Below are 23,391 nucleotides of genomic sequence, written 5' to 3'. Positions count from 1 at the left end.
AAGTAGCCTTTATTATCCTAATGTACCCATCATTATAATGAATGTGTCATTTGGACCACTCCATTTCTACATGAAGACCCACCAATGATCCAGTGCAGTGGCGTACATAGAGAAGTAAGGGCCCCATAGCAAGGATCAAACCAGGCCCCCCACACAGGAGAGAAGGGTTTCTGCCTAAACCCTTTTCAATGACCCTTGGGACATTTTTCCACTGCCTCACTTGCTAAAAAGTTGTTCCTCTAGAGAGTAGAGTCCTGACCAAGTTTTCACCTCCAGTAGAAGAGGAGATAATCCTAACTTAGACTGGGCCCCCTCTTGCTCTGGGCCCCATAGCAGTTGCATGGTCTGCCACTATGGTAGTTACGCCCCTGATCCAGTGTTATCCCCAAGTAAGCTGCAGATGGACACATATTCCACTACAGGTGAAACGTGGCACCCATTAGAATGGAGGAGTTGCCCTTTGACACATGGTCGCGTGAAGTCTTACAAGAAGGGTTTTGCTCTGTGCGTTGACTCTTTTCTCTGAAGGCAACTCCTTCCTTCAGAAGGAAGTCAATCATGGAACACTGTCCTCTGTGGAGCCGATATGGCGTGATAGAGGTTGTGGACTCTCATAGAATTGAACGGAGCAGGCTGAGAGTTGTAGTTAACAACCGCTGGAGTGGCAGAGGTCGCTCACTCCTGGTCTAATAGAACGGAGCCTCTAGAAAGGTATTGCAGCTACAAAACAATATCCCCTATCCACTGGATGGGTGATAACTAGAGGATGGACAGCAAAACCAGCAGCCCCCAAATACTCTGTGTCTTTCACCGTTTCAGGTGTACAATGTGAATTCCAGCATAAAAGAAACCGACATTGACTATCTTGAGGTGAGAAAACGATGCCGTTAATGTCACTGATTTTCACTTTTTGGATGTTACTTGCATTTATGGTAATAATTTCTGTTCTTTTCCAGATTTATTGTCATGGAATCGGCAGTGATAAACGCTACAAATTAAAGGTATAGCGTGTGATTATGGCAAATGACAAGTTTGCACTGGTTTATGTAGATCTGGGTAAATGCATTTCCAAATGCATATGCAGTGCCTAAATTAAAATCTGCATATCATCTCAAAAACATTCATAACTGTATAGGTGTTTGTCATAGCCAAGCTGTGCCTAGTTAGGGTCCATTCACACGTCAGTATTTTTACCTTTCCAGATTTTTGCGGATCCGTTTTCCAGTACAACCTTCCATTTTTTATTAAAGTGCTTCCGAATCCGTTCCGTGTTTCCGTTATTCCTTTTTTTTTTTTTTCATCCATTTTCCTGTCAACAGATCCCAAAATCGGATGACATCCGGATTAATGCGGATCCATTGACTTGAATGGACAACGGACCCGAAAAACGGACAGAAAGTAGGACAAGCTTAATTTTTTTTCAGGATCTGCATACTGGAAAATAGGAAAACGGAACGGATTCCGTGATTCGGACAGCACTATGATTGGTGTCCGCATTTTTGCAAAGGCAATTGAAATTAATGGATCCGAAAAAACATTCAGATTTAAATCGGAACGGAAACGGAGTGTTATAACGGACGTGTGAATGGACCCTTACAGTGATATAGAAGAAAGAGGGCACCAAAGAAAATATCAGTATGGGCCCCATCATGCTACCAGCCTGGTCAGAAGGGCCTGATGTTCCTTTGTACCTCTATGTCTTTTCCATGACCCTTGGACCAGTTCTTTACTTTCTTGTTTGCCAACTGTTGGGGTCCTGTGCAGGTTCTCGCCATCTGGTAGCAAAGGTATGGGATAATCCAAATGTTGCCTATCATACTTGGTCTCTTATAGCAGACAGAGCATTAGGGGAGGTCTGATGCTGAAGCCAGTTGCCTTACAGCCAGACAGCTCAGAAGTTTATGAGAAAAAGGGGATATAAGCTCCCTGTCACAAACAAAACTAAATACATTGTTCAAAGTGAGCTCTATGTGTCACGGCGGGGAGTGGGGGAAACCCCCCACCGTGCGGTGTCAAAGGGTAAAAGGGAATCAGCCTGGCCAAAAGGAGTAATAAAGGAGCAGGTCATCTCCTACAGTGTCCCTAATCCTCTCCCTGACTCCTCACCGTATGAGCGGACCCCGATGGTAGGACGACTCATACTCTGGATTCCTATAGACCCTAAGTCGCCCTGGTAATCCCTCACCAAGGAGCCGGGAAGAGAACGACCTGTTCATCCCAGTCATGGAGGAACAGGAGTCTCTATCTGAGGCCAGGCTGCAAGGAGAGGGGAACACATACAGCATATGGAGATGGCAGGTAAGCGAAACCATAACACACTTACCTGCCACAGACACACTGACTGGAACCCATGCACAAGTGCTGCTGTCCACACCAACATTAAAGGACACACCACAAACCACACAGGAACCCAGGACACCCATAGCTGCAATAAACATAAGACAGGGGAATGTCTAGTAAACATGACACCAAACACCACAAGACATGTAACACCAAACTAGACATAAAAACACCCTGAACATAACCCACTCCATACAAATAGGTACAGGAAAGGAAGGAGACACCGGGATAACACTGGTGACCACAAGGGCGGCCCTCACTGGACAGATGGAACAACCAGACAAGGAGCTTAACTCCAGCACACACCGGGGCTGGAGTACAACTGACTCCTCACCTAAAGCCACAGGTATAAGAAGCACAAGTGATCACACCAAGCAAGGTAGTTAACCCTTACAGACAGGGGAAGGAAGCCACTTAAAGGGGAAGTGCACACACAAGCATACCAAACCACGTAACCACCGGCAACAGCATGTGTGGCAACCATGTCACGGCAATCACCCAGAAGGCCGAGACACTGCCACCGCATGCTCTCACAGCAATACATTGCCGCGGGCAACCACCGCAAGTGTGTCAACAGTGTCACAACGAACACCATAGGAAGTGATACTATGTTCAGCACTGGGACCTAAAGGCAAGAAGCTTTCTTATCGCACAGTGTCAGACTGGCCCACCGGGGTGCAGAGGATCCTCCGGTGGGCTCAGGCTCTGAAACCACAGTAGGCCTTAAAGGTCCAAGAGAAAAAAAATATTTGGAGCTGACTTTGAAGCTAATTACTTGCCATCTATTTCTTTCATTCAAAATGTATTAGACTGTATTGATGATATAAGGGTTGGGGGCCCAATAATATTTTCCTCTGGTGGGCCCAAGGAACCCCAGTCCAACATTGGTCATGGAAACTTGTGACATCACAATGATGTCATACACCTCCAACTGTCAGATCGGTGAGAGGAGCATGCTGGGAAGATATGATATGTGTCCTTCCAGCATTCCTCTGTATGTAGATCACTGTCAATAGTAACCTAATGGTAATATATCAAAATGTTATTGTGGCCCCTGCTTCTTCTTGTAGCTGGATATAGGGTACAGAAAATGGACTATCATAGTCATTAATAACCCCCACGGTCTCCAGTGCAATGCTTGATCTATGGCAACCTGAGTTAAAAGCTAGACAAATGACAATAAAACCAGCACAAGACTTGGTCATCAGAATCATTTTGTCATTTTCTTTTCTATTTTATTCCAGTACTTTGATTTTTTGATTCGAAACTGGTATGACCCGAAGAAATGTGCAACAAATGATGCCGAATCCTATATAAATAAGGAAACTGAGGTTTGTAATTTTATTTTAACTCATTAATTTATTATTATTACATGTGAAATTCCTTTAGTGCCCCAAAAGTCCAAAAACTCTAATCGTTCGGTGCTTGTTTCTGGCACAGAACTGCCTGATAATGCAGGCTGAGATGAGATTTATAAGACTGCCCTTACCTAAAATACAAAATCAAGCAACTTTGCTAATAGTCTTGACTCCAAATATCTTACCGTTTAATGCTACACTTCTGTGAAGAACTATGCGTGTAATGACCCAGACTGCCATTACCATTTCCACACCCCGCTACTGTCTCCTATAGGCTAATTCCATGTGTGGGGTTTTGCTCTGGGAGACAGGCTAGCGGACGCAGTATAGAGGCAATCACAAAGTCTTCAACTTAAACCAGGCATGTCCAAACTGCGGCCCTCCAGCTGCTGCAAAACTACAACAGCTGGAGGGCCGCAGTTTGGACATGCCTGATGTAAACAGTTTGGTGTTTATTCACACATAAGGAAAAACAAAATGACCGTTCACAGCCTTGGTGTTTGTTCACACCATGCAATGTCCATAGAACAAAATCTTCACCAGGTTAGCAGTTTTCCACCCGCAGTCCACAGCAGGCTTTAGGGGCCTGTTTTCCTGCATGCCGCTATCAGCCCTTTGGCATGGCACAAATTTACAGGTCCCAAAACAGAGACTCCCCAGCTTCTCTGTCAGATGGAGGATAAACCACACCCAGCTGAGACTGCTGGCTGGGTTTTTATATAGGCCAAAAAAGACCCAGCCTGGAGCGTGGGGAGCAGCCACCCACCCAGCACTTTGGCTACTCCCAGTAAGAGCCGGCCCGGGTCGGCTTTATAGCCATACTAACAACAAACAGTGTCAGTCAGCACTAGCTGCCGCTGACTCTTATAACTACCGGCTCTTACCTCACCGAGGCCAGGAATCTCGGTGACATATATCTTTCATTAATGACGGCCCCTTGCGCCTTCCTACATACCTCCCCCTTTGTTCAACCCTGAGGAGGTGAACACGCGCCAAATAGTGTATCCGGGACTCTTAAAGGGATTGGTACATATATATGTACCTTATATTGGTACAGCCCCTCTGGTGTAATGAAGGCAGTTTTCTCTTTGGCAGCCTCCGTCAAGGGTACCTGCCAGTACCCTTTGGTGAGGTCCTACCCTTGGCCTAACCTCTCAATAAGTTCATCTACCCGAGGCATGGGATGTGCATCGAACTTAGCTATTTCGTTTAATTTCTGAAAATCGTAACATCCCGTCTGGCTTGGGAATTAAGACTATAGGACTGGCCCACTCACTTTTAGACTTCTCAATGACGTCAAGCCGCAACATGAGCTGCACTTCGTCCGAGATGGCTTTTCACATAGCCTCGGGTACCCGGTATGGCTTTTTTTGCCTGAGGCTCAGTGACAATGTCATTTTGGATTACGGAAGTGCATCCAGGGAGGTCAGAGAACACATCCGTGTTCTGACTAACGAACTTCCTGTTTTCCTGAGCCTGTTTAGAGGAGAGGCTGTCAGCAATTTTTATTGTGGCAACCGCTTCCTTTGCATCAGACAGAGGAGCCGGAACCTCTTGCCCTAGAAATCCCGGCAGCTGGCTGTCTTCCGTACAGGTTTCCCTATCCTTCCAAGGTTTTAGTAAATTAACATGGTTAACCTGCTCCGGCTTTCGCCTCCCCGGCTGGTGTACCTTGTAATTTACCTCTCCAATTTTTTCACGTACCTCGTAGGGCCCCTGCCACCTGGCTAGGAACTTACTGTCCACAATCGGCACCAGAACTAAAACCCGATCACCCGGGTTAAAGATCCGGACCCGAGCCTGCCGATTATAGATCCGACTCTGGGCTCGCTGAGCGGCCTCCATATGCTCCCTGACAAGAGGTAAAACGGTCTCTATCCGCTGTTGCATCTTGGTAACATATTCAAGGACGCTTTTATGCGGAGTGTGTTGTTGTTCCCACGCCTCTTTGGCTACGTCCAACAAACCACAAGGATGTCTGCCATATAACATGGTTTTTAGTGTCTTGTTAAACCTTTCAACCAGTCCGTCCATTTGTGGATGGGACACGGATGTCCGTAACTGTTTAATATGCAGCAACTTACAGAGTTCCCTCATGACCTTGGACATAAAAGGGGTCCCCTGGTCAGTCAGGAGCTCTTTAGGTAGCCCCACTCGGGAGAACATATCCATTAGCTCTTTAGCTATAAGTTTCGCTGATGTATGTCGCAGTGGCACTGCCTCCAGGTACAGAGTGGCGTAATCAAGGACAACCAAGATGTGTTGGTGTCCCCTAGCGGACTTCAGTACTGGGCCTACTAGGTCCATAGCGATTCGCTCAAACGGTACCTCGATGATCGGGAGAGGTACCAAGGGACTGCGAAAAGGGGTGCTGGGGGCTAGTTGCCTAGCAGGTCGGGCAAGACTTACAGAACTCGTCCACTTCTTTAAACACACTGGGCCAGTAAAACCGTTGTAGTATCCGGTCCTGTGTTTTCTGCATTCCCAGATGACCCCCGAGAACATGCTGGTGGGCTAACTCTAACACGAGTTTGCGATAAGCCTGGGGCACCACCAACTGTTCAATGGATTCACCTCGCAGCTGATTTACCCAATACAACATATCCTGACGAACCACAAAATGGGGGAACACCGACTCTGCCCCTGGTTGTTGTGGTTCACCATCTATTATTAGTACATTTTCGCAGGCTCGGGATAAGGTTGGATCCCGGTGTTGTGCAGTACCAAAATTATTCCCGGAGACATTGAGGTCTGCCAGCTCAGGCCCCGGCAGCAAATCCTCCATGTCTCCCACCATTACACTTAGCGGGGCTGTTTCCCCCCTCTTCCACCGAAGTGGCGGTCACCCCTACCTCTGGCCCTTTGGACTCAGGTTCCCAGGGTTCTGGTCTCCCCCCTGAGCCGGGCCATTCTGCTAGGGTTACCCCTGTCTCGTAGGTGTCAGTCACTCTCGTAACCGGCCACAGTGTTGGGGAGCCCATTAAGTCTCTCCCTATTATAAGTTCATAGTGAATGTTGGTTGCGACAGCCACCTCGTGGGTCCACCTGCCGGAAACCGTAGACAGAGACACCATAGCAGTAGGGTAGTCTTTTAAGTCCCCATGTATACACATGACTCCGACCTTACCAGGGAAGCCCTCACCAGGGTCACCAGACTCCCTGAGTCCAACAGAGCCTCCGCTGGAGTGTCTCCCACCTCCACCTGGCACAGGTGGTTCAGAGACTCCGGAGCACCCACTGCACACAGTTTCCTGGTATACAATGATTGATGGAAACCATAGTTTGTGTCCATGGGTTCCCCCTGATGTGGACAGTCAGCTCGAACATTGCCAGGCTCCCGACACCGCCAGCAGATTATTGGAGCGGGGTCCACAGGGGTTACATCCCGGGTTTGGTGGGCACCAGTCGCCGGGTCCGGGGTGAAGAGTTATGGGATTTGACTGCCCCCCTCTCAAAAGAACCCTCCTGCAAGTTCTGGGTCGTCTCATAGCGCTCCACCAAGTCGACCATCTCAAGCGCATTACCTGGAGAGACCTGGCCAATCCATTGCTGGAGAGGGGGTGGCAGAGCCCTCCAGAACCTGTCTGCTAACAACCGGTCCAGCATAGCAGTGGGGCTCAGCACATCAGGTTGTAGCCACTTTTGCAATAGGTTGAGCAGGTTATAATACTGGGGTCTCACGGGCTCAGCCGGGTTGAACTCCCACTTATGCACCCGCTGGGCCCGGACCAGCACATTCACCCACAGTCTTGCCGAAATCTCCCCCTTTACCTTTGGGTAGTTGGCCGCTTGATCGTCCAGCAAATCGAAATACACGCGCTGAGACTCTGATGCCAGGAGAGGAGCAACGACCTCAGCCCACTGGTCCTGGGGCAGCCTTTCCCTGGTGGCCACATTTTCATACATCGCCAGGTAGGTTTTCGATGTCATCTGTGGGTGTCATCTTAGGGATGGCTGCACGGACTGCTTTCCGGGTATTGTGGACGCTTGGGGTTGCTCTTGCTGTTTGCAAAGCCATCACGTGTTGTAGCAGCAACTGGTTGGTCTCTTGCTGCTGCTTATTAGCCTCGCATTGCTGCAGGTTGGTCTCTCGCTGCTGCAGATTAGCCTCCATGAGGGCCTTCAGAACAGCCTCCATTTTGTCACGTGTCACAGGTTTAAATCTAGCAGGTTTGATAAATGACAAATATTTCGGTGTTCATGCCAGCCTCACTGCGCCTGCCCGCTCCAAGCCACCAATTGTAGGGATTTGCTCTGGTAGGCAGGGTATGTGAACGCAATACAGAGGCAAGACCACGGTTGAAAAACAAAAGTCCAGTGTTTATTCACACAGAAAAGGCAGAAAAGAAAAAACAGTGCTTTACAGGGTCCTGGTGTTAATTCACACAGCAAGAGTCCCCAGAACAACATAAATCACCTGGCAGACCACAGCAGGCTTTAGGGCGCCTGACTCCCAGCAGGTGGCTCTCAGCCTTGCAGCATGGTGGATCTCCTCAGCTCCCAAAAACACAGAGCTTCCACAGCTCCACTATCACTTGGAGGATCATACCACACCCAGCTGAGCTGCTGGCTGGGTTTTTAAACCCAGACCACAACCTGGCCTGGACGTGGGGAACAGCCACCCACCCTGCTCTTTGGCTGCTCCCAATAAGAACCGGCCCAGATTGGCTTTACAGTAAAACAGTGTCAGCGAGCACTAGCTGCCGCTGACACACAAAATTACCGGTTCCTATCTCCCCGAGGCTAGGAACCTCGGTGACACATACCTTCCGTCAATGACGGACCCTTGCGCCTTCCTACAGCCCATTTGATGGCCAGGCACTCTCTCTCTCTCTCCACTATTTGTACCTAGTCTCGGCTGGGGTAAGTTTGCGACTCAGGAAAACAACAGGATGTTCCTCCCCATTGATGTCCTAAGAGAGTACAGCTCAGAGGCCTACTTCAGAGGCATCGGTCTGTACCACAAACTCCCTCTTGAAGTCAGGCGTCACCAATATAGGGGACCCACACAGGGCAGACTTCAAAGCGGAGAAAGCCTTTTCCGCCTGCTCATTCCACTGAACCGTCACTGACTTGCGTCCCTTCAAAAACCCTGTCAATGGTGCGGCAACTGTAGCAAAATTGGGGACAAACCTCATATAGTACCCCACCATACCCAGGAATAACTTTACTTGCCGAGTAGTGACAGGTCGGGGCCAATTCCTAATTGCCTCAATTTTGTTCACCTGAGGCTTGATAATTCCACGCCCAATTACATACCCCAGGTACTTGGACTTGGTCTCTTCTAACCCTATTGCGCACTTTTTTGGGTTAGCGGTTAAGCCAGCCTTCCTAAGGGAGTCCACTACCGCCTGTACTTTAGGTAGGTGACTTTCCCAGTCGGTGCTGTGGATAACGATATCGTCCAGGAACGCTGAAGAGTACTGATAATGTGTACGGAGTACAATGTCCATTAGCCTTTGAAACGTGGCGGTACCAAAGGGTAATACCTTGTACTGATACAGCCCCTCTGGAGTAATGAAAGCCATTTTTTCCTTGGCAGCCTCTGTCAAGGGTACCTGCCAGTACATTTGGTGAGGTCCAACACAGAAAAATACTGGCCTTGCCCAACTTCTCAATAAGCTCATCCACTCGAGGCATGGGATATGCGTCAAACTTGGACACCTCATTCAGTTTGCGGAAGTCATTACAGAACTATCGGACTGGTCCATTCACTTTTTGACTCCTCGATGACACCTAGCTGGAGCAGTAGCTGCACTTCCTCTGCAGTGGCTTGTCGCCGAGCCTCGGGTACCCGGTATGGTTTTAACCGGACTTTTGCCTGAGGCTCAGTGATAATGTCATGTTGGACTATGGAAGTGCGTCCAGGGAGGTCCGAGAACACATCAGTGTTCCGACCAATGAACTCCCTGGCTTTCTGAGCTTGTTTAGAGGAGAGGCTGTCAGCAATTTTCAATGTGGCAGCCGCTTCCCTTTCTTCAGACAGAGGGGCCGAAACCGCTTCCCCTAGGATCCCTGGTCATGGGCTGTATTCCGTACAGGTTTCCCTATCTTTCCAGGGTTTGAGCAGATTCACATGGTACACCTGCTCTGGCTTTCACCTCCCTGGCTGGTGTACCTTGTAATCTACCTCCAATTTTTTCAAGCACCTCGTAGTGCCCCTGCCACCTAGCTAGGAACTTACTGTCTATGGTTTGTACCAGAACCAATACCCAATCACCCGGGTTAAAGGTACGGACCTGAGCCTGATTATAGATATGACATATGCTCCCTAACCAGAGGTAACACTGTTTCCATCCGTCCTTGCATCTGGGTGACGTACTTAACAACACTTCTGTGTGGTGTGGGTTGTTGTTCCCACGCCTCTTTGGCCACGTCCAACAGACCGCGAGGGTGTCTGCCGTATAGCAGTTAGAAGGGCGAGAACCCAGTAGAGGCCTGGGGCACCTCTCGCACTGTGAACATGAGATAGGGCAGAAGAAGGTCCCAGTCCCTCCCATCCTTAGACACCACTCTTTTTAGCATATTTTTTATGTTTGATTAAACCTCTCTACCAGGCCATCCGTTTGCGGATGATACACAGACGTCCGTAGCTGTTTTATGTGGAGCAACTTACAGAGTTCCCTCATGACCTTGGACATAAATGGGGTCCCTTGGTCAGTCAGAACCTCCATAGGCAGACCCACGCGAGAAAACATCTCCATTAACTCCTTAGCTATGTGTTTGGCTGATGTATGCCTCAGTGGCATAGTGCCTCAGGTACCGAGTGGCGTAGTCGAGGACAACCAAGATGTGTTGGTGTCCTCTAGCAGACTTCGGTACCGGCCTATGAGATCCATAGCGATTCGCTCGAACGGAACCTCGATAATCGGGAGGGATACCAGGGGACTACGCAAATGTGGCTGGGGGCTCGTTATCTGGCAGGTTGGAAAAGACTTACAATATTTTTCTACCTCTATGAACACACTGGGCCAGTAAAACCGCTGTAGAATCCGGTCCTGCATTTTTTGCATTCCCAGATGACCCCCGAGAACATGCTGGTGGGCTAACTCTAACACGAGTTTGCAATAAGCCTGGGGCACCACCAACTGTTCAATGGATTCACCTCGCAGCTGGTTTACTCGATACAACATCTCTTGATGAACCACAAAACAGGGAAACACTGACTCTGCCATTATTAATACATTTTCCCAGGCTCGGGATAGGGTTGGGTTCCGATGTTGTGCAGTACCAAAATGATCCCCGGAGACATTGAGGTCGGCTAGTTCCGGACCTGGCGGCAAGTCCTTCTTGTCTCCCACTATCACACTTAGCGGGGTTGTCTCCCCCTCTTCCACCGAAGTGGTGGTCACCCCTCCCGCTGGCCCTTCGGACTCAGGTTCCTAGGGTTCTGGTCTCAAAAGCTTCTATGGATATCATTAATTCTGAAAATATCCTAACATTACTTTTTATTTCATCAAGATCGTATCCAGTGTTTTGCCACTTAAAGGGAACCTGTCACCTGGATTTTGTGTATAGAGCTGAGGACATGGGTTGCTAGATGGCCGCTAGCACATCCGCAATACCCAGTCCCCATAGCTCTGTGTGCTTTTATTGTGTATAAAAACCGATTTGATACATATGCAAATTAACCCGAGATGAGTCAGAGCTTGAAAATATGACTCTTCTCTGGTCACACAAATAAGATATGACTCTTTTATGTTCATTTGCATATGTATCAAATCAGGTTTTTTACACAATAAAAGCACACAGAGCTATGGGGACTGGGTATTGCGGATGTGCTAGCGGCCATCTAGCAACCCATGTCCCCATGTCCTCAGCTCTGTTCCCTTTAAAAATATTTCAACCAGCAATCACAATGTATTCTGTAAGGGAACTGGGCAGCAAGTGTTCAATTCTTCTGCAGCTCCCCCACAGGGGAGTTGAAGTATCACATAATTACTATTGAAAAGAATGGGCTCTCTGTGTAATCAAAACATGTAGCTGATTCTCCAAGGTGTAAGGTGCTATTTGCAGCCACTGTGGCTAATAGATGAGTGTCCTGAAGTCTGGTAATGCAAGTTTATGATTTAGGGGGAATCTATAATTCCCTTTGCTCCAATTTTTTTTTGCCACAAATAATTTTTGCACAAAAATGTGTGACTTTTTGCGATTTTACAGCACTTTAAAAAAAAAAAATGGGTGGGCAGGTGGGCAATGTCAGCTATGTTAATTAGCTCTATGCCAGATTTATCAACTGCAACTGTTTAAAATGGGGCATACAAGGTGGAATCTCAATTCAATAGGGGGGTGGGTGGCGAAAAATAACTGGAGCAAAATCTCTAGACGAAGGTGTTATGTTTTTAGCAAAGTGCGAGGCTTAATAAATTTTGTGCAAACTACAGCAAGGCAGACTTAAGAGAAACTGACTTCAAAAATTTCCCCCAATGTTTTTGCTGAACAGACAATAAAGAAAAGATACAAGAACTGCACATTTTTGAAGGTCCTTGATCAGTGTTCCTCTGACTGCTTCTTGATGCCGAACCCAGGCCCAGAAATCACTAGCCAGGAGACGGGAAGACTTAGAGGTAGTCGTCATTACTACGCTTACATGGTTTTTCTTGTTTTAATAACCTATACAGGCCCACTTGTATGTATATAGAAACCCTGTGCATCCTACATCTTATAGTACACGACAGGACTAATTAAGGACTGTCTCACCAGAAGTAACCACTATAAATTTGGATCCCGCCACCTTTGGTATACCTACAGTATAATTTATCAATTGAAATTCTTACTCTAAGCTTAGTGGTAATGTGTTTACTGCCACCTGCAGGCTACATAGATATGATAGTTGTTAAAGGGTTTTTAAACTTTTTCACAAACTTTTTATATGTCATAGAATCATATTAAAAGTTTAGATTTAGATTAGAGTGCTAAGACCTCCACGATCCCTAGAATGAGGGGAGAGAAGCCGAATATAGCACTTAGACAGGCTTCATGGGTCCATCTCGATTCCTTCCTCAGCAGCGAGGAGAGAGCGCGATATGCGTGTGCTGCTCTTCCCTCGTTCTAGGGATTGGTGCGGTCTCAGCGCTCAGACCCCTATCGATCTAAACGTTTGATATATCTCTATGACATATCAAAAGATTTTTGAAAAGTTTGTGATATGTTACATGTGTGTCAATAAAGTTATTCTTGAAATACCCTAAATGGCCTCATGAAACATAGGGGGAGATTTCACCGCTCTTGATGTCCCCAGTGCTGCCATTGGATAGCCTAACTTATGACGAGACATGGACCTAAAAGGAAAGCTAATGCAGCTCAGAGCTGCTGTAAATTTCGGTTTTTCTATGCTCCAGAAAATTGTTGGAAATTAAGACAAATGTGTTGTGGACGCAGGTCATGCCCCATCCTCACCCCCTTTTTTCGGAAAAGTAGTAAGGGCAGCATACAAAGCCAAGTTTGCAAAATATTTTTTCACAATGGCGTTAAAACAATCGCAAGGACAAGGTTTGTGACTTTTTTTATACCAGAAAAGTGGTTAAGGGAGATGATAAATTTCCCCCATGGTGTCAGAAGTGGACCCAGTTTTGGTGTTTTAGAAGCCACTAAAGTCCTAAAATCACAAAAAGAAAATCATCAAGAATTGCTTCTTGGGTAAGTTACTAATAAGAGACACACAGCATTACAGAAAATGGCTGCCAACGGCTTCCTTATCCATCTCCAAGGGACTGTAAAGGGAATATTTCAAAGTCCAAAGAGAAGATTATGAGGTGGCAACTGAACTTGATAAGAAAGACGCCAAAGTAAGGATAGCCACATGATGCTCAGTAATGGGGAGAAACTGTCTGCGTATATATCAGCACCTCTCACTCTCTGATGCCGACAAGCCAGACATACAGAAAACTCGGGCAGTTTCTGGATGCATTACAGAGTCATTTTATGCCTTTACGTAACATCACATATGAGACATCTTCAATACCACAAACCAAGACCAGATCACTATGTGACAAAGCTGATGCACCATGTGAGTAAGGTGAATTCAATGTGTGTGCTGTAAAAAAGGTTAAAATATGCTTTGCCATGTATTATTGCATTGCCATACAAAGATCAGTAAGGAGTTGGCAGGTCTTAATTGTCACTACTAGGTGAGGATGTTGTCACCCTCTCCATAGGGAGTGGTTAGGCCTCAGTGTAGGGCAGTCTAGCTGGAAAGTGGAAGGAGTGAGCCCTGGACAGTGAACCAGGAGCAAAAGCTAAAGAGAAAAAAGAAAAAAAATATTTGAAAAGCATTCCAGTGTTGAGAGGAGGTGTGTGTAGTAGTCCTGTGGAGATAAATTGCCTACGAGAAGTTTACAATTTCAAACTCTACAGAAAACTTGTTCAGTAGATTTAAGTCTTATGGTGCCTGGACATACATTACAAACACACTGTGGAAGTTGCTAAAGATTTGCTAAAGTTGTGGAAACATTTATTGCAAGCACATCAACCTGTAAGAATTGCAGAACTTATTCTGACACAGGGGTCTGCCTCGTGGTGTGTCGGGTATATAAAGCAAATGCGTTATATAAATATTTTAAAAAACATTATCGGGTCAAAAGAAAAATTATGCAAACTATATTGACCCGTTAGATGGACATAAACATCTCAAAGAGTTCAATCAAGAACCTGATTATTTTGTGCAATCAGTAAAACAGGGTACAAGCGTCTATGCAAAAATATAAATGGTTTATTATACAATAGGTTAAAATACAAACAAAAAAAAATTAATCAACATAAATTTCAATAATATACAATGATATGCAGTACCCAGAATTCACCACTATATGATACCAACAAAACACTACTCAACCAACACAAGAATAATATGCAATACAGCTTTAAATCTGTGAGAGATATACAATCAATGGATTATGCGGAAAACTCAATCAAGAAGATGACAGGTACAAACCCTTGCTCCGCCCAAAAATGATGACCAATCTTTCAGATAATGGTAGTATTGCAACAAAACTTATAAATTATTGGCTTGATATCAAACTAGGGAATTCAAAGATTCCCAACAAAGAGTTTCTCCAATATTATCCCCTTGTTTCAGTTATATGCATCGTAACTGAAATCAGAGAAAATACGGATATAGCAACTAACGTAACACGTCCGCAAATGAGCGGGTATCTGGCTAAGTATCAAGCCAATTAATTTAGATCAATACTACATAAAACAAAATATACATTACCCAAGGGTCAAGTGATGTGCAGAGTCTTGGGGCAGCCAGCTCTCAAGAGTTTTTCCCGATAATCCAAATGATTCTCCAGAGATCTATAATCCAAATGTTTGTTTCTCTTTTTTTCCTTTTTCTCCCTTCTTTTTTTTTTTCTTCTGGTAACTGGTTTCTTAACCCAAAACTTATCAGATGAACACGCCCTCCGAGTTTGGAACTTTCCAATCATTGTTGGAGGGGTGTGTGCATTGATAAGGAGCATGATGTCATAATACTACCCAGAATGCAATTTGCAATATGCATCATACCATTAAGGGTTAACTCATACATGCCTAATATTTTCAACACTTCACACCTCTGACATCTAGAGGCCTTGTCTCAGGGCTGAGGGACAAACTTTGATACATGAATATATACTTTGAGGAACATCTAGGCCATTCTCACACTGTGGAATTCATGTTCAGATAGGAAAAACAATAAAGCCTCAGAATCTGCAGGTGCGGTGTATCTTCTAACTTTCTAAATGTATAATATATTGTTACAATAACACTAGTTTTTGAACAGTACAGTAATCTTCTCATGGACTTACTTTGGCCTACATGAAACTTCATACAAAATAGTGAATATAAATCAACATTGCTCTTAAAGGCAATGAATACCCATTATAACTAAAATAAGTAAATATAACTGTTTAAACTTCTGAAAAAGCACAACAAAAGGCATAGTGAGAAGTGCTGCACCCCTATTTCTGGATGCTTAGGCTTCAGAGAAAAGTGCAGTGGGATGAAAATTGATTCAGAGAAATATCTAGATCTGCTAACTATTACAGCAGCCGAGTAACCTGTAAGGACTATGGGAAATGCAAACTGTATAAGAACTGCCAGTCCATGCATGTTGAGAACTATGACTAATATATCTGAACTTAATTCTGCCGTACAGAACCATTTTGTTGTTAATTTGGCTTCATTATTTCCTGCACTGCCACACATGCACCTCACAATTCATCACCGCTAAGGGCACCGCCATCAGGCAGGAAAACCCCAGAACCAGGGTGTGCTCCGAAGGGTGTGCTCCTACCACTGCATGGCCCAGGATCCGTCCAAACTGTGAGTACAACTACTTCCATCCTCCACAACTCCCTTGTGTCTCACAGAATAATTCTGGGATCAAAAGACATTAAAGCAAGAAATACAAAGCTCAGAGTACCAGACCTGAACGTACAGAGAGCTACTGAGTAGAAGCTATAAACTTAAAGAAATGAAAATACAAGAAGTCCAAGATAGCAAAAGCGAAACTGAAGCTGTAAATTATGATGAAAAACACACAAAAAAAAGCAGCCCATGAAAAAAAACTAAAAAAAAAACTGAAGAAGGCAAGGTGAAAACAAAAGCGCTGTCAGTTGACAACATACATACTGTGGAAGCATCCACCCATGCGGTAGAAAGCACTGTCCTGCATATGGAGAAAGCTGTAGTAAGTGCAAAAAGCAAAACCATTCTTTTTACAGCATGCAGGCAGAAAGCAAGTGCTAAAACGCAAAGATCAAGAGCAGTAGCTCCGAAGAATCAGTATTCACAATGGTTCATACAATAGGAGCAGTAAGCACTCCAGGAGCACCATGGTTTGTACCACAAGAAGCCACTTTTCTTAGAAGATACATGTCAGAAAATGGGGCTGCCTACACGAAATGTAGAACATAATGTATCACTACATGATGACCATCAAACAACTGCAATCTAGGTTTGCACCGGGTATCGAAGTATCGATAGTTTTTCCATACTTTGATACCCGGTTCAGTTCGATACTGAATTTGGCATTTTCTCATACTAAGCTGGGCTATTGCCCAGCTTAGTAGAAGTTCCGATTAGAGAGCATGGTGCTTGCACTGCCCGGTGCACACCGTGTACTCATCAGTGGCGCCAGGGGAGAGCACAGAAGCAGAGAAAGCTGCAGGGAAGCGGGGGTGAGATCGGAGAGGGAGCGCTGGAAGGACGTGTCATTGATAACCCTGAAGAAGGAGACCAGGACCTGTCCCCGCCCTCAGGACATAGTGCTGAGCTGCTGATAAGAACATCCCAGTGGTGGCACAGCTCACAGCATGAGACATTGAGGTCCAGGTTGTATATAATGAGGTTATATATGATATGAGGTGACTCCCTATAGTACACTTTGAGTCATTTACTACTTCTACTATTGCTGCTCTCCATGTGGTGAGATACTGAAGCAGCATGGAGAGCAATGGGATGTTTAGCACAGTGCCCGATTCTGGAGAGCTGGGGGTGAGAATGCAGGGGGTCCCAGGAGTAGGGGAGCCCCAGTGTAACTCTTCATATGGGGTTCCCACAGATTCTGCCCTAACTTAGTTGCAGTCTTCAGGTGGTTGTGTAAACAGAGGTTCCTGCGTGTCCTGTATGTGGAATGACAGTATGAAGGCAGCCATGGGTCCCCATGTTGTCCATATATGAGGAGGAGGTACTTGTTGGGCTTACTATATGTTAGGCACATGGCTTTATCGATTCAGACTTCCATGTGTCTAACATTAATAGTAAGAGACCGCCTCACATAATGGAAAATGTGTGTGTGGTTTTTTTTGGCTTTTTTTTTGTGAGGTATCAAATTGGTATCGAGAATTGCAATTCTTGGTTTTAAAATTGAGCTCAAAATTCTGGTATCGTGACAACTTTTCCACTGCGGCTGCGCGGTCAAATTTGTAGCGGGCGCAGTGGAAAAGGAGAGAGGAGGAGAGTAAATGGGCGGGCAGAGGCACACGGAGGGCGGGGTTATGAGCCGTTGAGGAGGTGCTGCCTGGGGCTCGGACGATTGAGACGCCGCCCTGGGCACTTGAGAGGACGCATTTACAGAATCTTAAAAGTTTATATTTGGCTGACTGAAAACTCCGTTAGATACACCAAAGGTACCGTTTTTAAGTTCTCGGTGGCACATATAACGCTATTTGATCAGTCTAATATGCTCAAATGTGGTGACAGACTCCCTTTAAGCTCAAGGATGCCAGTATTAGCTACACTGATAGTAATGTTGGGCACATTGGGAGCAGCCAACTTTCATATTTAATGTGATTGCCTTCTCATTTGGTCCAGGTCATACAAGATTACAACACTGCATCCAATCCATGGGCCAGATTTATCATTAGCTCAGGTCAGAATAATGGAGTGAAAAAGTCCACAAAAAAGTCCCAAACGCTAAAACTGCGCACAAATTTGCGACTTTTTTCTGCTCTGCACTATCCTCGCCAGTTTTCTGAAAGTGGGGGTGTGTTTTCTTATGTAAATGAATCTCTAGACAGATTTACTATTGGTACTATTTAAAAAGTCGCAAAAAAGTCGCAATTTCACTCCAGTGAGGACCATGCTTATCTTATGAGACTTTTTAATAGAACATGCAACTTTTTCATAAAAACGTGCGACTTTTTCGTAAAGATGTGCGACTTTTGTAAAGCTGCTTACTGACGGATAAACTGCTACCGTCAAACCACATTTATTACAGTCTTAAAGGGCCGATCATAAATCTGACTTGGCTAAAACTGACTTTAGCCATATGTGAAAGTGGAGTGAGCTGTCAGAGTCATGATAAATCTGGCCCCATGAATCTAATCTTGCACAAGAAAATTTTACACATGGCTCCTGGTTACATACCTATATATTACCTAGATTATAACTATTATTGCTATTTTTACAGATATGAATAAAGAACTCCAGGACAGCTTGAGAACATATCTGTCAGGCGTAGTGAAGAGAATCTATCTCAATATTGGACCTGCTGACTATGAAAATACATCCACATGTAGGCAAATGATTGGGATTATGATGGTTGGTATCACAGTTATAATTTTCTTACACAACAAACTATAATTGTCTCCTCTAAAGCTGCCCAGTCTCGACCAAACTGGCCAACCACCTCCCACCTGCCCCTATGTTAAGGGAGATAAGTATCGAGAAGTCGGATTTACTGCATTGGGAATGTGTGGTGAGACAAGGCAAGAGTCTCTCATTAGGTAGCCTGTAAAGAAAAAAGTGCCCCACACTTTACAGGCTACCTAATGAGAGACTTTTGCTCCTGAAGACACGGGGCATAACGCGTTGAGCCGTTGATCTATGATTAGGACACTGTTCTGTAGGCAGGGTGCATGAATGTTAGAGGCGGCTCAATGGCTGGTCTGAACATAAGTGTCACGATAGGTAGGTAAGCGGGGAAATAACCAAACACAGGAAAACAAACAGAACAACGGCTAGGCCCAAAAGCTAGGGAGAATAGGGTCACCTCCTAGTGATCCCTAAAAGCTTTCCCTAGACTGCTGTGCCCATGTGCATACCCTTATGGTGGATATGCACATGCCCTCGTGCCTAAACCTAAACACCCTGGGCAAACCCTAAGCAGCAGTGAAAAGGGAAGAGGCAACCTACTTCTTCAAACCAAGAGGAAGCAAGCGTCTCCCTAGAGGCCTAGATAAAACACACAAAGGGAAATAAAGGAGAGGACTTATCTTGAGCAGAGCTGGAGCAGACGATCCACCACACATCAAGAGCTCCCAGTAAAGAACTATAACCCGCACAGGCCACTGGGGGAAGGAGGGATAAATAGCCTCACTAACAATGAAATCCAGTACACCTGAGGGAAGGTGGATCCAGCTCAAACCCAAATCAAAACAAACAGAGAAGTCAGACATGTGCAGCCAGTCTGACAGACCTCCGCACATTCACAGGGCAAGGCGTGACAATAAGTGTCTGTGTGATATAAGACTCAGTCCCACTGCGGTTCACGCAAGAGTGGGAGCGCAGATCTAGGCAGCTGAGTGTGTAGTCTTAATTGAGGTGCTGAATGCTGAATGGATGTCCTGTTGCTGCGTGTGGACGTGGTATCGATACAGACTAAGACTTAAACAGGCCATCCATTATTACTACACTGCAAGCTACCAGTCTGCACTGATATTTGCAGGATTGCAGCTAGTGCACCATAGCCCACCTAAAATATATAGACCGTGTCCTTATTCCTTATCCTGCATTCAATTAGCATCAATGTGCTTGCAGGATTAGGATCTAGTCCAGACTGTTTTAGGTGTAGTGGGTCAATAATTATCCCCGACTACATCAGCTCAGTCTGGTGCCTGAAAGCCACCAAAGTGATACACAGAATCTTTCCCTTTTAACCAGTTACTAATAAATACTTTATTATTTTCTTTTAAATCCATGCTTCAGGCAGTGTGATTAATGGTTTCAAAGTGAACGTACACCTGAGTATCTTTGCCGTGTGAGACAATTAGAGACAGGGCAAGACCATAATTGGTTAGATCATGGCATTTGTAATGACTGAGGAGGACTATGACATGGTGGGAATAACTGAGACATGGCTGGATGATAGCTATGACTGGGCGGGTAATGTACAGGGTTACAGTCTGTTTACAAGGGAAGGTAAAAAGAAGTTTGCTTTTTATGTAAAGTCCAGTTTAAGCCTGCAGGCCGGGAAGATACAATTGTGGGTAATGAACATGCGGGGTCACTGTGGGTAGATATACATGGGGGAGAAAACCAATAATAAAATGCTGATAGGCGTTTGTTATAAGCCACCTAATATACCAGAGTCCACCGAAAATCTACTACTAAACGAGATAGACGAGGCGGCAAATCATAATGAGGTCGTTATTATGGGGATATAGACTGGGAAACTGAAACCTGTACATCTCATATAGGAAACGGGTTCTTGGCAATAACCAAAGACAATTACCTCTCCCAACTGGTTCAGGACCCGACTAGAGGGACGGCCATACTGGACTTAGTATTAACCAATAGACCTGACAGAACAACAGATGTGCAGGTTGGGGAACCATAAAATAATAACCTTCAAAAGGGTTTTTGTTGTCAGGGAGGCACAAAAACGCTGAACTTCTGGGAAAGCAGATTTAAGAGTCCATCAGCCTCACTAACTGGGACAATGTCCTCAAAAATAAAAATACAGCCACAACATTTTTTTTTAAAACATCCTAAACTTTTATTGTGAGAGGTACATAGTTGGTCTGTTCTAAGTCATAATCCCTCAACGGCCTATGTGAGATGTGGCGACTGCATGCACATGATGTAATGAATACTGCATACTGTATATTTGACAAATGTCTGTTTTCTTTGGTAGTCATCAAAGTGAAATTCCCGGCCATATGCTGCAGTGCAGTCCCATTCACTGTCCAAGACACATGCCAAAAGGACTCAGGACTGACTGGGGTTCCACTGACCATAATATTATGGCATATACTGGTGATATAACCAAGGGTGCTGCTTGACTCATAGGTCTCCTTGGGGCACCGGTTATCTGAGGGAGGGTACAAATGTTAAGGAGGATAGCGTGATGTTCACACAAAGTCAGGATACTCAGGAGTGTTGCACGACATTTTCCCCATAAACATTATATATAGTGTTAGTCGGGCACTCGCAACTATGGTTCACTCAGAGAGCAGGAGATTTGATTAATTCAAATCCTATTTTATTGTTCTATAAACATATATGTTAGGTTTAACGATTACAAAAAATATACATGAAATATGTTATAAATATTCAATAAAAAATAATAAATACTATATAAAACTTTGTAAAACTTTAAAACTTCTATGACACACTGTTGATATATTTCTATAACACACTATCAATAAAGCTCCTATGATACACTGTTAGTGAGAGTTGTTGGTATAAAAGTTGCTGGTGTATTTAGATTTTTGAACACTAGATGGCGCTTGGGTTCAACTTTCAGTTTGAGTTGCAATGTAGTTATCGGCTGCAATATATTTCTTATCAGCCAGATGGCGCTAGTCCTTGCAGTAATGGGTAATTGCTTGCAAAGTTCAGCCGTGTACAGATCCTACTAGTAGATGATTACTTGCAGAGTTCAGCTGGAAATGTTGTATGCTTATCAAGTGTTACTCAGGATTATTCAAAAGTCAGAATGTTGATTTGTCCTCTATGGAGAGGTGCACATGTGCGGTTTATATGGATCTGTCCATGGAGGTAAGTAGTTTAAGTGCACAGTCTTAATGTGCTATAAAGCCTTTTAACTATCGTGGCGTCCCACGTGTTGATATAATATTAAATACCTCTTGTTGCCCTTGACGGCTTTGTCTTTATTACTTCTCATTCCCAGTAGGTCGGCTCGGCTTCAGGTCTCTATTGTTCAAGGCCTTCCTGTATGTAGGATTTCATCATGCCTCCATGTGGGTTTAATATGAAGTAAACCCGAGGAATTCCTGGATATCCGGACTTCACGCCAATGTTTGATACGGGCCAATGTGGAGGTAAGTGAGCAGGTCGTCTCTCCAAACGCGTTTCGAAGTATCTTACTTCTTCCTCAGTGGTTGCCTGCTCACCTATATGCAGGAAGGCCTTGAACAATAGAGACCTGAAGCCGAGCCTACCTACTGGGAATGAGAAGTAATAAAGACAAAGCCGTCAAGGGCAATAAGAGGTATTTAATATTATATCAACACGTGGGACGCCACGATAGTTAAAAGGCTTTATAGCACATTAAGACTGTGCACTTAAACTACTTACCTCCATGGACAGATCCTATATAAACCGCACATGTGCACCTCTCCATAGAGGACAAATCAACATTCTGACTTTTGAATAATCTTGAGTAACACTTGATAAGCATACAACATTTCCAGCTGAACTCTGCAAGTAATCATCTACTAGTAGGATCTGTACACAGCGGAACTTTGCAAACAATTACCCATTACTGCAAGGACTAGCGCCATCTGGCTGAAAATAAATATATTGCAGCCAAATACATTGCAGTCAATAACTACATTGCAACTCAAACTGAAAGTTGAACCCAAGCTCCATCTAGTGTTCAAAAATCTAAATACACCAGCAACTTTTATACCATCAACTCTCACTAACAGTGTATCATAGGAGCTTTATTGTTAGTGTGTTATAGAAATATATCAACAGTGTGTCATAGAAGTTTTAACGTTTTATACAGTATTTATTATTTTTTATTGAATGTTTATAACATATTTCATGTATATTTTTTGTATTCGTTAAACCTAACATATATGTTTATAGAACAATAAAATAGGATTTTAATGAGTGAAATCTCCTGCTCTCTGAGTGAACCATAGTTGCGAGTGCCCGACTATATATACAAATTCAATCCTTTTCCTTCTGATAGGGTGAGTCAGTCTTGTCAAAGGCACCCACCCTACCCTCGCTAGCGGGTGAGCCTCCTAAACAATATTTCAATTTATATTGATATTCCCCATAAACATGTCTTCCACAAATTTGTCCCATCGTAAGTACATAGAGCATTCCTTTAAATATAAATACCAATGTAACATTACCAATTATTACCACAATATACTGGCAGTACAGTACTGATTAGGGCCATCAATAATGCTTTTTGCCTTCTTCTGGATGAACTTGGTTTTGTAAGTAATTTATTAAATGGTTGAATTAGACTTTTTTAGCCATCTATGAATGTATATAAAGAGCAATA

At 44.6% G+C, this 23,391-nt stretch overlaps 1 protein-coding gene across 1 annotated transcript in view; it reads left to right on the top strand.

The window, feature by feature from the left end:
• LOC122925625 (RING finger protein 112-like) overlaps window positions 1-23,391 on the top strand; it is a 130,386-nt gene that overhangs the window by 98,124 nt on the left and 8,871 nt on the right. Inside the window, exons 7-10 of the mRNA XM_044276973.1 lie at window positions 820-870; window positions 957-1,001; window positions 3,585-3,675; window positions 18,595-18,725. Coding sequence (XP_044132908.1) covers window positions 820-870; window positions 957-1,001; window positions 3,585-3,675; window positions 18,595-18,725 — 318 coding nt within the window. The remainder of the gene's footprint in view (window positions 1-819; window positions 871-956; window positions 1,002-3,584; window positions 3,676-18,594; window positions 18,726-23,391) is intronic.

The sequence above is a fragment of the Bufo gargarizans genome, chromosome 2 (genome assembly GCF_014858855.1).
Source record: "Bufo gargarizans isolate SCDJY-AF-19 chromosome 2, ASM1485885v1, whole genome shotgun sequence".
In the NCBI taxonomy this organism is placed as follows: domain Eukaryota; kingdom Metazoa; phylum Chordata; class Amphibia; order Anura; family Bufonidae; genus Bufo; species Bufo gargarizans.
This window is presented reverse-complemented; position numbering and strand designations above follow the sequence as displayed.